Raw genomic sequence first — 15,260 nt, 5'->3', positions numbered from 1 at the left:
TATCAAATGCCTTACTAAAGTCTAGGTATACCACATCCACTGCTTCTCCCTTATCCACAAGACTCGTTATCCTATCAAAGAAAGCTATCAGATTGGTTTGACACGATTTGTTCTTTACAAATCCATGCTGGCTATTCCCTATCACCTTACCACCTTCCAATGATTTCTTTAATTACTTGCTCCATTATCTTCCCTGGCACAGAATGATGCTCGAAAACTGGTGTCTCATCTGCTTGTCAAAATTGGTACACTGGCAGAGGATGAAAGAACAAATTATTTAGGCACCAGTCCTGCAATCAGGTCCGTGCAGTAACTAATCCTCTTCTATGGTCCCCCTCAAGCTGTGCACAGAGTGAGGTATTTATGACCCTCTGGCACACTGTTTTTACTTGCCCCATCTTTCATACCAGAACCACATCAGTTCCTCTGTAGGAATAAGACACTTAAAACAACCTTAAAAATTACACTTTGGCATCAGCCACTATATGTCTGTCAAAGACCAGCAATAAAGAAACAGGTTTGCTGTGTGCCTTTTTATTAGTTTCAGTATCTGAGCTTAGCGGCAACCATCGCCTTTTAAACCTGAGGTATATTTTCTTGTGATCCTGTGACCTTTAGTATGACGTGATGCAATGTAAACTGACACCCCACACTTGAAATAATGTGAAACGACAACACAGTGTGACTCAAGTACCTCGATGTGGGGTAGCATAGATAATGTAGTCGATACAGTAGATATCTGCGTCAGCATGGTTCGCTGACTAATAGAATTATGAGCGGATAGTTTGTCTTATCCCTATTCCGGCATAATCAATCAGTCTGCCTATGATATTTCTAGGCTCCTATCACCATAGTATCTGAGCATCAGGACAACACATCTATTGAAATTAGTTGTTTATTAATGCTCATTTCTGTTTTTGACAATTTGGAACATTGGAGAAATTAAAATGTCCTTTATTTTTTGTTTTAAATCCAAACGGTATAAAAGTTGAAGCTATAATCCCTATGGGCCAGATTTCAATTGCCTTCCTAAAGCTGCATGCTTTACCCCTTAAGTAGTCCCTTTGACGCCTATACAACTACTCAAGGCATAAAGTACCTATGCATATCAGAAGTGAGTAAGGATATCCCAATCTCACCCTGAGGTGGTGGTTGTTATTATTAGATGTCGTTATTATCTTTCTTTCTCTGACAGCAACAGTGAGCTGCACACAGCTATAATTGAAGATAGAAATTATGTGAAATATGTTTTGAATAATATATGAATCAGTCAGACATATTTAATATGTATTTAAAAATAAAGATAAATACAACAGGTATTTTCTTAGAACATCCCCTTTTGTGTTGAGGAGAAGAGATTTGGGAAATGTAGCTCCTTGATAATTTTGCGCAGAGTCTCTCTCAAATCATTACATAACAGAAGCAGAGTTTTCTTTCTGAGGTATTTGCTATGGTCCTTCTGGCACCCCTCAAAACAATTCAGTAGAGTTCCTGAATATCTGCTAGAATCATATGTTACCCCCACCAACTCTAAGCTCTCACAACTGCCTGGCCATGAGTGCCATGGATCCACTGAGACACATCTTCCTCACATCTGATTGCTTCAAAGTATTATATCACAATATTATTGCTCCTCTTCTCATTTCAAGTTTCATTGTCACTCCTCTATGTGACTCCCTTTCTCCCACCCTCACCAATTCTCCTGAGAGTTCATTGAGGAGGCAATAGGGCACCAGAACAAGGTGGAGGGGTAACACCAAGAAAAATGGTCACCTAACCTCATGTAAAAATTATTTAAATGGTTAATTGAGTTGGGAATCCTTATCCTTAATTAGGAGATTGGCGCCTCTTAGGAGGCTTCAAATTAAATCTATACTTAGGTCACAATCAATAGTGTAGTTGACAGCAAACGTGTAAACAGAGTCTATCTACCTCACTTCTCATTTGTGGAATACAGAGTTTAGGGTAGATTATCTTTTCTTTTCTGTTCGCCGATGCAACAAGAGCTTTCCAGGTTCTTGTGCAAGAGTAATGGCCTGTGCAGATCCCTATTGACTTGACTAGGATCTGCCATGTAGACTGTGTTGTAGCATTAGGACCTATTCCAGAAATTTTACAGATGGAGAGATCAAACTCCTTTTGAGGTCAATGAAAAGTCTCTCTGACTTCAAATGGAGTCTGATTGGGCCTTGTGACATCTAGCAAGGAGGCAGTATTTATGATACTGAATAACAAAATTTAAAAAAACATCAACTGGTTGACAAAAGCAAGAAGAAAGATGAATTATTTTTGAAAAAAATTAGTTCGCTTTATGTTGTGTACAGTTATTCTAAAGATAATATCAAATCACGCAGAAACATGATCTCTGATGGTAACGAATTTATGTTATAATACAAACTCTGTGTGTGTGTGTGTGTGTGTGTGTATTGTTTAATATATATATTAAACAATGTTGGTGTTACTTTTTGAAATACTATTTTATGTTTAATTATGCCACAATGCTAGTGAACCCACAAGAAATTCCTATTAACATATCATAAGAATGTAAGAAGCTCAGAAATTGTCTGGATAATTGTAAAAATATGAGTCCTTTACAACATTTTAAAAAGTCCAGTTAGATCACAATGGGAATTTGCCCTAATTAGTAGTTGTAAAATATCTTTGTGGCCTGTTTTAGTAATTACTGGTCTTTGCGTTTGTGAGAAACGTGAGCTGTATTTGGCATTTCCTATCAGCTATATCTAACATACCTCCTAGAAAATAGTAAAAGGAATTGTGGGTAACAATGAGTCCAACAATATAGTGATAGATTTTTAACTCAGACACTGACTGTGAAATCAGGACATTGTGTGGTTCAGATAAGCACGCAAAATTCAGGTGCTTTTCCAGTTTCTGTACAGGCTTATCCATCAAAACTCTTAGGTAAGGTAATTGGACCAGAAATCTTGTGATAACTTTTTTTGTGAGTTTTTTTTCTTTTATACTTTCAAGTTGAACTTAGGTCAGAAGTGCCACCTGCATTGTCTCCCTCACACAATATAAATTCTGTTGCCATTTTTAGTCTAGGAGGCACAGAAGCCTGAAAGCAGAAGGTGGGAGATGAAAAGTTAACCGAACTTTTTAAACTCTTCTGAAAGGTCTAGTAGTCAATGTTTGGCCAAAGGTTTGGGTTGCTCTTTATTTTCATTGAACCAGTTCACCTGTATCTCATAGCAATGCTCACCTTTAGCTCCATGCATAATAAAGGTTTAAAAAAAAATAGGGAGAAGGTTAGGTAATAGGAAGCAGGGCCGGGGGAAATGAAAGGATTAATGGAAGATAATAGCAAAGAGGGTATAATAAATACAACCCTAGCTAGGTTTTCGTCCACACTCTCCCTCCCTAAATTACTGTTGAATATTAAGAGGCTATAACAGGGGTAGGCAACCTATGGCATGCATGCCGAAGGCAGCATGCGAGCTAATTTTCAGTGGCACTCACAGTGCCCAGGTCCTGGCCACCAGTCCGGGGGGCTCTGCATTTTAATTTAATTTTAAGTGAAACTTCTTAAACATTTTAAAAACCTTATTTACTTTACAGACAACAATAGTTTAGTTATGTATTATAGACTTATAGAAAGAGACCTTCTAAAAACATTAAAATGTATTACTGGCACGCGAAACTTTAAATTAGAGCGAATAAATGAAGACTCGGCACATCACTTCTGAAAGGTTGCCGACTCCTGGGCTAGAGCATTATTTTCATTTCATATTGAGATGTTTTGCTAAAATATCTTCACTCTTGACTCTTGTACACCAATTTAGGACATTTTTAGTTTACTGGCGGGGGGGGCGGGGGGGGCAGAAGGGAAACCACACATTTATTTCTGAAAAGTTCAGAGCCCATTTGCCATGAGCTCTACTCAGCCATTTCTGAGTAGCTAAACATACAAGTGCTCTTTTTGCAATAAACTTTGGCCTGGTCTACACTAGAAAATTAAATCGATTTAACTACCTCACTCAGAGGTGTGAAAAATCCACACCCCTAAGCAGCATAGTTAAACCGGTCTAATCCCTGGTATAGACAGCCCTAGGTCAATGGAAGAATTCTCCTGTTGAATGAGCAATCACCTTTCAGGGAGGTGGATTCCTATACCTATGGGAGAATCCCTCCTATCAGTGTAGGTAGTGTCTACACTGAAGTGGTGCAGCTGTACTGCTTTAGCGTTTTAAGTGTAGAGATGCCCTTACTATGGGTGAAGAGGTCTGCCCATCTGTCCATGTGAAGTTCATTGCAGGATGAAGACCATACAAAGAAGCACTTAACTCCTTCACTGCTGTATGGTGTACCAGATACACAATACAAAATGCTCTTATAGTAATTGTTGAATGCTTATGATAGTAATGATGAAAATATCATAATAGTTGATGATAATAAGATAAATAAGGCTATATCAAGTGGTAACTGTGTGCTTGGAACTGTACAAAACAAAAACTAAATGGAGACAGTGTCTGTGTCAAGGATCTGATAATATGAAAAGTATTTTACAATATTGTGTGGCAAAAGAATCCCTTAGAAATGCCAGTATTTCAATGAACTCTTTCAGTACATGGGTTTCAGTACACAGTGGGTTAACAGTACCCAATTATCATGCAGGATTTTAGCAGACCCTGTAAATACTATGAACCTACAGCTCACATTATTTTAAATATTGCATTTAAAAATGGTTTCAAAATAAAATGCTTCTTAAAGATAATGTTTACATCAAATTATGTAAACAATACACACAAGAATAATAAATTCTAATTTTAATAGAAGTATGCGTGGGCATGGGGGATGGGCCTGTTCACAATCAATTGCAGAACTGGGGCCTATGTGAAATTCAAATCTGTCAGCTGTTCTCTCTAGTGAAAGTCCAACAGTCAGTGTGAAGATAGCAATATAAGAGATTATATGATTGTAGAATCAATCTTTTGGCTTCTTTTCCCAGTAAAAGAGTTATTGGTCACTTCTAGGGTGAGTGATTTACCAGATGCACCCTCTCTAATACCTTTCTTTATATTTGTAATATTAAGATACTGTCCAATACCTGTCACATTTTTGTTCCATGTAACACAGATGACAACATGCTGCATGGACCAGTTTTCATTCAGGAACCAAACAATGTGATTTTTCCACTGGATTCTGAGGAAAAGAAAGTGAAGTTGAGCTGTGAAGTAAAGGGAAATCCTAAACCAACTATCAGGTTTGTTATATATTTTTCTATTCTTTAGCACGGCTTCTCCATGATCGTGTCTCTCCAAGACACATGTCTGCATGCATCCCACACAGAGAAGCTCTTTCAGAATTTGGGATGTGATGTATCTTTATTTAGTTAATTTGAATCCCATTCATATATTGCTAAGGCTTTTACGAGTTGCTTTGACACATTAAATGAGACATTTGGAATTAAAATCTTTATTGCAATACATTGAATCTACCTAAAATCCCCTGAACTTCAATATGTTTAAAAATCTGGCCCCTACGCCCAGTTTTTTCCACAAAAATGACACAGTAGCGCTGTGTGCAAATAAGCAGTATGATGTCTAACTTTCTGTCTAACAATCATGATAATTTCACCGCAGATTATCTGCATGCAGAACTGAAAATCTGTCCCTTAAACTCTATGTGCTCAATGATCTTTAAAATCTGTAAAATTTCAATAATGGTACTTAAAGTTCCTAGCTTTATAAAGTGCTTTGAGAACCTTGGTGGAAGAAGCTATATCTATGAAAATATGCTGTTGTAGTGGTGCTGTTGTTATTACATAGAGTTAGTCTGGGCGTTTTAACCAATTTAACCCGGTGTCTCCTTTCTTATTTACCCACTCCATTTTGTTCTCTAGTGTAAATGCCACTTTAAAACTGATTAAAATCATAAGACCCCAATCCTGTTGCTGTCTTCTGGCAATACTTAGGATTTAATGCAGTAGAATATGTGGATTCACTCATGCAAATATATTCAAATTCCTTCCTCGTAGCTTCCAATACAAGGAACTGCTCTGAGGATCCAGTCCCAGGGCCGGTGCAAGGAAGTTTCACGCCCTAGGCAAAACTTCCACCTTGCACCCCGCCCCCAGCTAACCCTGCCCCCCTCATGGCAGCTAACTCAGCCCCCCACCCGGGGACCCCCCCTGCAGCAGCTACTCCCTCACCGCATCAGCTAACCCCTCTCCTCTCCGCCCCCGGCAGCTAACCCTGCCTGGGGAGACTCCCCTCCATCCCCCCATGGCAGCTAACCCTGCCTGGGGAGACTTCCCCCCTACCCCGGCAGCTAACCCTGCCTGGGGAGACCTCCTGCTGAAGCTAACCCTGCCTGGGTAGCCCGCCCCAGCTCACCTCGGCTCTGCCTCCTCCACTGAGCATATCGGCGCTACTCTAATTCTCCTCCCCGCCCAGGATTGCAGCGCTGATTGGAGGAGACTTAAAGCTGGGCTGTGTGCTCAGCGGAGGAGGCAGAGCGGAGATGAACTGGAGCAGGGAGCGGTTCCCCTGTGCGCCCCACCTCGTTATTGCGGGCAACCCTCTCCATGCGCCTCCCCACCCAGCTCACCTCCACCTCCTCGCCTGAGGGGGCTTTTAGGCGCCCCCAACCACTAGGCACGCTAGGCGGCCGCCTAGTTTGCCTAAACTGTTGCACCGGCCCTGTCTAATCCTTTATATGTTCCATCATGGACTGCTAAAGATGGCAGTTGTAAATGGAGGGATGTTTTGTTAGAAAATCTTGATGCCACAGTTTGTTAAAACGTCTGCTGTGAGTGAGTTTTCTTAAATTTAAAAGCAAACAAACAACTAAGGCAGAAAAGGAAAAGAAGCCACTAAAATTCTGTTTCTGGGGCTTCCCCTTGCAAAATGATTAATTCTAAAGACTAACATCATCAATAACAGCCAAAACAATAAGAACATTAATCAAATGAGTGACTGAAATATATGTTAAGGATGTTGCTCTATAAGTGAAATATTAGAACATTTCAATGCTGTGCAGAAAACATGCATTTTCATAATGGGTTTAAAAATAAGAAATCAAATGGGTTTGAATGTTTTCTGTATTTATTGCATGTTGCTTTAGAAACGTACAGAAATATTGGTTAATGGTAGCAGAATTCAGCTCCTGTAATTTTTATCCGATAGGTGGAAGTTAAATGGAACCAGTGTTGATGTTGGTATGGATTACCGCTACAGTATAGTGGGAGGCAGCTTGTTGATCAATAATCCCAATAAAACCCAAGATATTGGAATGTACCAGTGCATAGCAACAAACTCATTTGGGACCATTGTTAGCAGAGAGGCAAGACTTCAGTTTGCTTGTAAGTAGCAATTATAACCCTTGGCAAATACTGAATTCTTGCAATATAATGCTTGAAAAATGGTAAGATGATGGCTGTCTTTTTTTTAAAACCTCACCTAATTTGTTATTCATTATTCTTTGCCGAGCTGTTTGTTTTGTTTAGAAAATATCTTGACTAAATCTGAATGAGGACTGGAAATGATTTATTTTGTGACTATTTAAGTAAATGGGCGTACAACACATAATGTGTATATTTGCCTATCTATGAGAGACAGTGGAAGTGTGAGTACGTGGCGGTAGGAAACATTCTACTAACACTTTTTACAAGTGAGTAATAGAAATGCTCAAATGTGATTTTTTTCCCCTCCAATGGAAAACATAGATTTTAAAGCTTCAAAAGTGCCCAAAGGACATGCCCTTCAGAAGCAGCAGTTTCTTAATGTCAATTTCTGTCACTCCTGTGATACAAGATCCAGTGGGAGGTACATATCTGATGGACTTTTTAAGTGCTGATGTAACCCACACACCTCCTGGGTGTGGTGTTCTGTCCCACTTGTAACACGGACAGACCCCGGACCTCTGGAGCTAAATGCATGAGCCCTTAGCCATATGGCCCTTAGCTAAGGCTGTAGAGCAGACTCCGTTAATCTCTAAGTGACCTCGTTGCCACTACATAGGATGGAACAGCACACCCAGGAAGTGTGTGGGTTACACTGACATTGTGTGTGGGTGTATATATACACATTATTGAAATGAATGTAAAGGTGATGTACAATGCTAAGTTGTTTATACGTGATGTTTATGTATCATGTACTTTGATTTATTTGATCATTTTAGAAACACCAAAGTTATTTTTTTAAAGGCTGCTTTATAATATTTATTTAAGACCTATTCAGCACTTTTGACACACCTTCATGAATGAAGAGAGCTAAACAGGTTTTTATGGGCTTGAACCTGCATCGTTTGAAGCCAGTAAGAATTCTTCATTTGACTTCATAGAGTGCAGGATGAGGGTCCGTTAAAAGGAAGACCATGGATTATAAAGAGCCTTGGCTAGTCTCCTTAATAACCAAGTCCCTCCTCCTTCATACTGTAAGCTCTGAAGATATGTCTACACAGCAACTAGACACCCGCAGCTGGCCCATGCCAGCAAACTTGAGCTCGAGAGGCTGTTTCATTGCTGTGTAGGCTTACTGGCTTGGGCTCGGGCTCAGGCCCAGGCTCTAGGACCCTGCGAAGTGGAAGACTACCAGAGCTCAACTCCAGCCTAAAAGTCTACACAGCAATGAAACAGCCCTGCAGCCTGAGTCTTGCGAGTCCAAGTCGGCTGTCACGGGCCAGCAGTGAGGCCTTGCTACTTTCTGTGTCTACTTGCTGTGTAGACGTGCCCTGAGAAGCCTTGTGCTGTGAAAGGTGCAAGTATACCTTAACAATAACTTTCTTCATGTGCTTTTTTTGTCAGATCTTAGTATTTCTTAAGCATAATTTTCATGTTAAGGTAAAGCTAGACTTTTAATATAATGCAATATGTTTAATGGACTGGCTAATAGCTACAATTAATGTGATCCTATAATGCAAGTAAAAGAGGTAAGATGTCAAATTTATGCCCGATGCGCTGCACCCAAAAAGGTGATTTGTAATGAGAAATAGAACTCTGGGAAGCTAAAGTCTTCCCTCTCTCAGAGTTGTTCACAATATATTATCAGTTTTTCTTATGATCTGCTTGTGTTTTTCTGTAACCGAAGATGCTCTTTCACTGCAGAGCGCTAATGAACGGCTTCCTCAAAACTCATCTAATAACGTTAGATTTCAGTATGTCAGGGGGATTGTTTCGTAAATATTGTTCTGTGCCTGCTTCTCTGCATATCACATGCTTCACAGCATCCCGAATCTTACAAATCAAGGACTTCGAATATCCATCAGGCTAAGCCTTTGCAATGTCATTATTCATAGCTAAGCACTTGAAAACAGTTTGTGCTGTAATCGTATCATTTATGAAAGTCAATAATGTTCTCAGCATCTAGCTACCTAGAGAGTTAGAGCAGGTGTGCTAAGTTAAGAGTTCAGTGATATAAGGCAAGGTCCTGCTCGCAATCAAAATCAATTGTCAAATTCCCACTGACTACTTGAATGAGAGCAGGTTATGCTACTATATTCATTAAGCCATTTTGCATCAATTGTCCATTAGCTGGTAATCACAACAATGCTGTGTTTAAAAAAAACAACCGAACTTAACATTTCATATGTATTTTCAAACATGGAACCTTAATGTCTATTACATTTATAATTAATTGATTTATCTTTCTTGACAATAATAAATCTGGACTGTACTTAGAGTTTTGATAGATGACCAAGCATAAGATAGGCTTGACTGATTCTTAATTAAGAAGGTTGCTTTAAGAAGCAAATTTTGTTTCTTAGCACTTAAGATGGTGATGGATGAGTGTTTGGATAAACAAATTGCTCAGATTTAGATCAATTAGATTTTAATCATGTTAGGAACATTTGGATTGGAGATGGGGAGAAAAACAAGCATTTGTTAAGTCAGACTCTGTTCTTCAGCAAAACAGTAAGTCATTTCAGGTTATATGATCAAAGAGATTGCAACCAGAACTGGCTGAATTCTGAAATACCCACTGTTGTTTTAATTTTATCACACAAGCTCTGCCTCTGAGAAGTGTGAATTTGTTTTAATAATGCATGTTTTTTAACACTGACATGCCAAGATATGTGGATGTACCAGTGCTATTTAATATAATGAAATCAACAATAAGAGGCACTTGTTGCAGGAATTGGAAGTCCTAGCAAATTCAAAGCACGTAACCTCTTCCCTTTATACTTTTTTCTGACATTATCATTTTTGAATTGCCCTCTGTAGGTTTTTTATGGAATAATCTAAAAATATTTCCTAGCAAGAATCCATTCTAGCAGCTTGAAGTGTCTCAGTAAAGTCCATTTGCCCTCAATTCCTCTCTCTGGATTTTTTCCTTTTACTGGGGTCATGTACCCTGAATTTAACCCCTTTGTCTGGCATTTGGAGACCTAGAAATTTGCTATTATTGCGCTTGCAATCTCTGACCTACCTGCAGCTCCAGCAATTCAGCTGTGGTCTCTCAAGCATTGTTACCATTACGTGTTATGACATTTTTAGCTGTGGAAAGCCATTTTGTTATAGAGCCCAAGACTCAGTTGTTTTACCAGCCAGCACCTTTCTCTGATTTGCCTTTAAAATGAATAATCCATTTTTCACCGGGCTGCTCCGTATTTGTGCTGTTTGTTATCTCGTTCTTATTTGTGAGCTAAGTTATTGCCAGCCCTTTCGAGACTAATACTCGCTTTTAAGTGCAAGGGTTAAATTCCAAATCCAGGGGCATCATTAAAAGATGTTCGTTCTTATTTCAAGGGCTAAATTATTCTTCTCTAGCCTTTTCACTGCAGATTAAACTCTGAAGTACTATTCAGCCTCCTGTGGAGGTCAGAAAGGGTCAGCAATTTATCCCTGAAATATGTATTTAGGTTACAAACTAATTATGATGAAAGTGCTAATATATGCCCCCAAATACTTGCTTTGTTATACATCATTAACATTTCAAATTTGTTCCTTTTTTTCTTGCCATGCTAGTTGTCTCTTAAATTGAACACATTTTCGAAAAGGAAGGAGACTGCTACACCACACTAATGGAATATGGATTAATGATTCTTTAAACCCTGTGCTTGTAGCAGTACAGATTCACAAGGGGGGGAAAAAGCCTTAAACTCTTAATATGAGTCCCAACAATTGGTTTTCAAAATGATGTATGAAAACACACTTAAGCTAAATTAAATTGTGTGTTTTCTCTTTTGTGGAGGAGGGATAGTTTGACAATTTTATTTGCTGTTCCATAACTTGTGTGCAGAACTAAAAGGGCCTGAAGTCAATAGGGAGTCTTGCCTAGGTAAGAAATGTAGACCCTGTGATGTAGTTTTAAATGTATTCACCTTTTCAAAGATAACATCAAAAATTCTAACTATGGTCCCAGTTGTGCTTCCATTGAAGTCAATGGTAAAATTTCTATTGACTTCAGTGGAGTCGGATCGGACCCTGATAGCACATCACAAAGCGCCTGATCCTTCAAGGTATTGAGGTTGGATTACACCTGAAATTCTTAACTCCACAAGTATTGTGCCTGATCCAACTCCCACTGACAGCAATAGAAGTCTCTCCACTGATTTTATGGAGAGTCAGATCAAGGCCATATGGCCTAACTTAGGACTGAGCCCTTTGAGAAGTATGTGTGAAGAGGGAATACTGTTCATGGGTTTAGGAGTCAGTAGGACCAACCTTCAGTTGAGCAGATATTTGGAGGAAGAGGGGATGTCTCAAGACAGGATCTTGAAGACGTCCTTGGAAAAGATGTGCTTCCCCCATGTATACATCACAAGATATGTCTATTTAATTTTTTAAATCCAGCCACATTCAGAAGTGTATTTGTAAACTGATCATCTACTTTCTGCTTTAGAGTGCCATTGTGTGTGTGTGTGTGTGTGAATTTTCATTTAAACTAAGGCTCCTTTCAGGGAAGCTCCGATTGGGGGAAAAGTACAGGGAACTTTCAAGCTTGCCTCCCCCATGTAAAGCCTATGGTGAAAAAGGGGTGTGCTCATCATCACATACACCAAAGAAATTCCACTTAAAGAAACACGGTTATACCTATGCCTTGACACTGGAAAACCCTTTTTTGATGGGTAATAAGGAGCACAACGCTGTACTCCAGTGCACATGGGAGCAGGAGTTACAAATGGGCTCAAGTAACATTGAATACAGGGAACTTCATCCTGAACAACACAGGTGCAAACTGTTGTACATAGAAATGTAAAGTAATAGGTAATGAGCTTGGACAGGAAGGGTATACAGGAAGTGTGATCCTAGCACTGCGGCATGGCTGCCAAATAATTCTTAGATACTAGCAAGAGTAAGATGGAAGAGGGTAGTATTTCACAAAACATCTCATTTCCATGCTGAGGATTGTGTGTGATACCCATGTCCTGTCAGACATGGCCATTTTTTATCCTCACCTCAGGTTGTGTGTATGCTATTAACAGTAATAACAGCAAGTTGACACGTGGGCTTAAGATTTATTTCCACTTGTCTGGGAACTCTACTAGTTCCTGGTCTTACCTGTGCATAGTTACCCCTACTCAGACTTGTATCCTTTCTTTTGGTTGAACTACTAAAAGACTCAGGATATTAATCCAATGTCATTCTTTATGCTTGCTTGTCATTAAGATTCTGCCTAACGCTTACCCGGGTTTGCAGTACAGGGAAGTATGGAGGGTAGGAAGGGTAAGAAGAGTCGTGCTTACCCCTTGGCAGACCACATATGAAGACTTTTCAGTCCCTGTCTTCAGGGATAACTGGGATTGCTCACTCTATCTTTCTCTAAAGATACCTGGCACCCTAGAAGGGACTGGAAGGAAGTGAGGTTGTGTCTCCCCTGTACTACACACCAGCCATTGGAGATCAGTCATGAAGGGGGGTAACAGGAGGTGCTCTGACTCTGCATATCTGGAAGCTCCTCCTTGAACCAGAATGTCTCCCAGTGCTCTCTCTGGGTAGTGCGGCCCTGCATGGCAGGGTTGTGCCTACAAGGAGTCCATAGTCAGGGACTGATTCCTCTTGGAATCGGTAAGGGATTATTGCTTCCTCTTGGAGCCCAATCTCTGCTCTCATTGTCAGTGGGAGGTCTGCTATTGATTTCAAGCCTCTAATGAATTCTATTGTATATTACATTTTAGCATTGTGTAAAACAGGAAAACTTATGCTAATTTGTTGCGTAGTACATTTTTCACTCAAATTATACGTTTTCTCCATTGGGTGTGGGAGAGGTATTCTCATATTCTCACAACCAATGGAGTCTTTTCTGGGTGCACTTTACCTACCTACGTTTGCATCAGATACACGGTAAACTTTACTTGATGTTTTAAATTTAGTTCTCAGCACATCTTTTTCACTAGCTGCTATATCCAATGACCATCTCCCCTCACGCAGTTGTTTCCCACATATACAACCTACCGCAATTAGGACAAGAGAGCTCCTCAGAATAATGTTTGGCTATTTCTGACTGAAGAATGTGGAGAGACCGGCTGGTGGATGCTGCACGAGATGGTGCAATTCTACACACACTCATAGCCCATGGCCAAGTCAGTCAGCTCTTCAGAGCACTTGTACTCTAATCTTGTTAATAGCAAAATTCTCATTGATCTCAGTGGGAGTAGGATAGGCCCAGATGTGTAGTCACATTGCTTAATGCACTACTGGAAAGCATTCAGATTAGTACTATGGTGAATGTGGTATCTGATCTTGTATAGAATAGAGTAGCTTTTACCAATCTAAGACCCAATCCTGCTCTTCTTAAAATCAATAGCAAAACTCCCATTGACATCAAAGGGAGCAGAATTCGGCCCTTGAAGGGAAATAATCCTCAGAAATTTGCCTACTAGCTGAAGCTAACAAATGTAAAATGTTTTGCAAATGTTTATGGTAAGTGTTTTAGTATCAACTCTCCAAGATGCATTCATTCATTATTCATGTATCGTCACACCAAGTACCCTTAAAGATGAGAATGGGAGGGAGGGAGGACAAGAGAGAGGAAGCAAAGCCCATGATACTGCAGATGGTACAGGTGAAATGTGCCCAGCAAAGGAGTTGTTAAGAGCAAGTACAGTGTTATGTGAGAATGAATTGCATTTGGGAAACCTGGTACATTGGGAATAGCAAGAGTCTAAAACTAACACTTAGTTAATAGCACAATGCCAGGAGAGACCTACATTGCCAGCAGTGCTTGGCAACAGGGAGCACACACAGTCTACTAGATACTAGATGCAGACAGACAGATAAAGCCAAGTTTTATTCTGCTGCTGAGCCATAGGCAACAGGGACATTCAGAAGAGGTTTATTTAACAAAGGTGAGTGAGGAATCACATATTGGGCCCTGTGCTCCCTTCCACTGCATACTGCAGGCAAGAGAAGGAGACAGAGATGGGAAGGAAATGAAAATTGTGAGAAAAGGAGTGGAGCAGAACTGATGGATACACTCTCTTTGAACTGCCGGTATCACTGGAAAGTGCCCCCTCATGCCTGGGGTCCCCTGTGAGTTTGGCGAGTATGTTCTGGCAGAAGAAGGAAAGTGCAAATAGGAATAACAGGATTGAAAAACACAAGATGAATATTAGAAGTGCAATATGTTAGGCTGTAGAATAGCCCCCCAAGGAGAAGTCAGGAGGCTTCCTTGCTGTGGATAGCTGAAACAAGACTGGACAGAATACTAGTCGTGCAGCAGGAAGCAATCTTGCATTGGCCTCTAGGTGATGGATGGGATGGGTCTTTGGATCTAATGAGTCTTTTCTGTAATTTCTGTTGTACTGTGAGCCATATACAGCCATCCTAGGCAGTTTGATTTCTTAGGAAAAGCATAGATTTCCTGTCAGACTGTAATGCTTCTTCCACCATGGTGTGTAGAAACTGAGGAACTGAGTGAATGGTACACTGCTAGGAAGTCAGATGTGCAGCTCAGGGAGTGACAGGGCCAGGACAGCATACAGAGGAATGTATTCCCCGGCCAGCTGACCTCAGATATACTGACTTGAGGCTAGGATTCCCCACAGATCTTTGGAGTCCTCACAGTTCACAAGAGAAGGTATCCATTGTGCACTCTGGGGATATTTCTTCATAACTCCTGTCAGTTAACTGAGAAATGTTCCCTGGATCAAGAGGGCTTATCTCCTGAATGCATTTTTATACTGTCTGTTGTAAATATGGATGCTCTGACTGGAATTGAATCTGACTTCATTTACACTGGTGTAAGTTGGCAGGCTTAAATGAGGTCAGAATCAGACCTATTTTTCCTATAAAAGTTTAATCCTTTTAACAACACTACTACATTCATTGCCTCTATCTCCAGGCAGTGAATGCCGCA

At 40.1% G+C, this 15,260-nt stretch overlaps 1 protein-coding gene across 3 annotated transcripts in view; it reads left to right on the top strand.

Moving 5' to 3' along the window:
* Nucleotides 1-15,260, top strand: part of CNTN4 (contactin 4) — a 359,621-nt gene that overhangs the window by 115,570 nt on the left and 228,791 nt on the right. For all 3 annotated transcript variants that reach the window (XM_032784171.2, XM_032784172.2, XM_032784170.2), the window contains exons 3-4: nucleotides 5,098-5,224; nucleotides 7,149-7,324. In XM_032784171.2, coding sequence (XP_032640062.1) covers nucleotides 5,098-5,224; nucleotides 7,149-7,324 — 303 coding nt within the window. The remainder of the gene's footprint in view (nucleotides 1-5,097; nucleotides 5,225-7,148; nucleotides 7,325-15,260) is intronic.

This window comes from Chelonoidis abingdonii, chromosome 17 (assembly GCF_003597395.2).
Source record: "Chelonoidis abingdonii isolate Lonesome George chromosome 17, CheloAbing_2.0, whole genome shotgun sequence".
NCBI lineage: Eukaryota > Metazoa > Chordata > Testudines > Testudinidae > Chelonoidis > Chelonoidis abingdonii.
The sequence above is the reverse complement of the archived record's forward strand: the minus strand, read 5'-3'. Positions and strand labels throughout refer to the sequence as shown.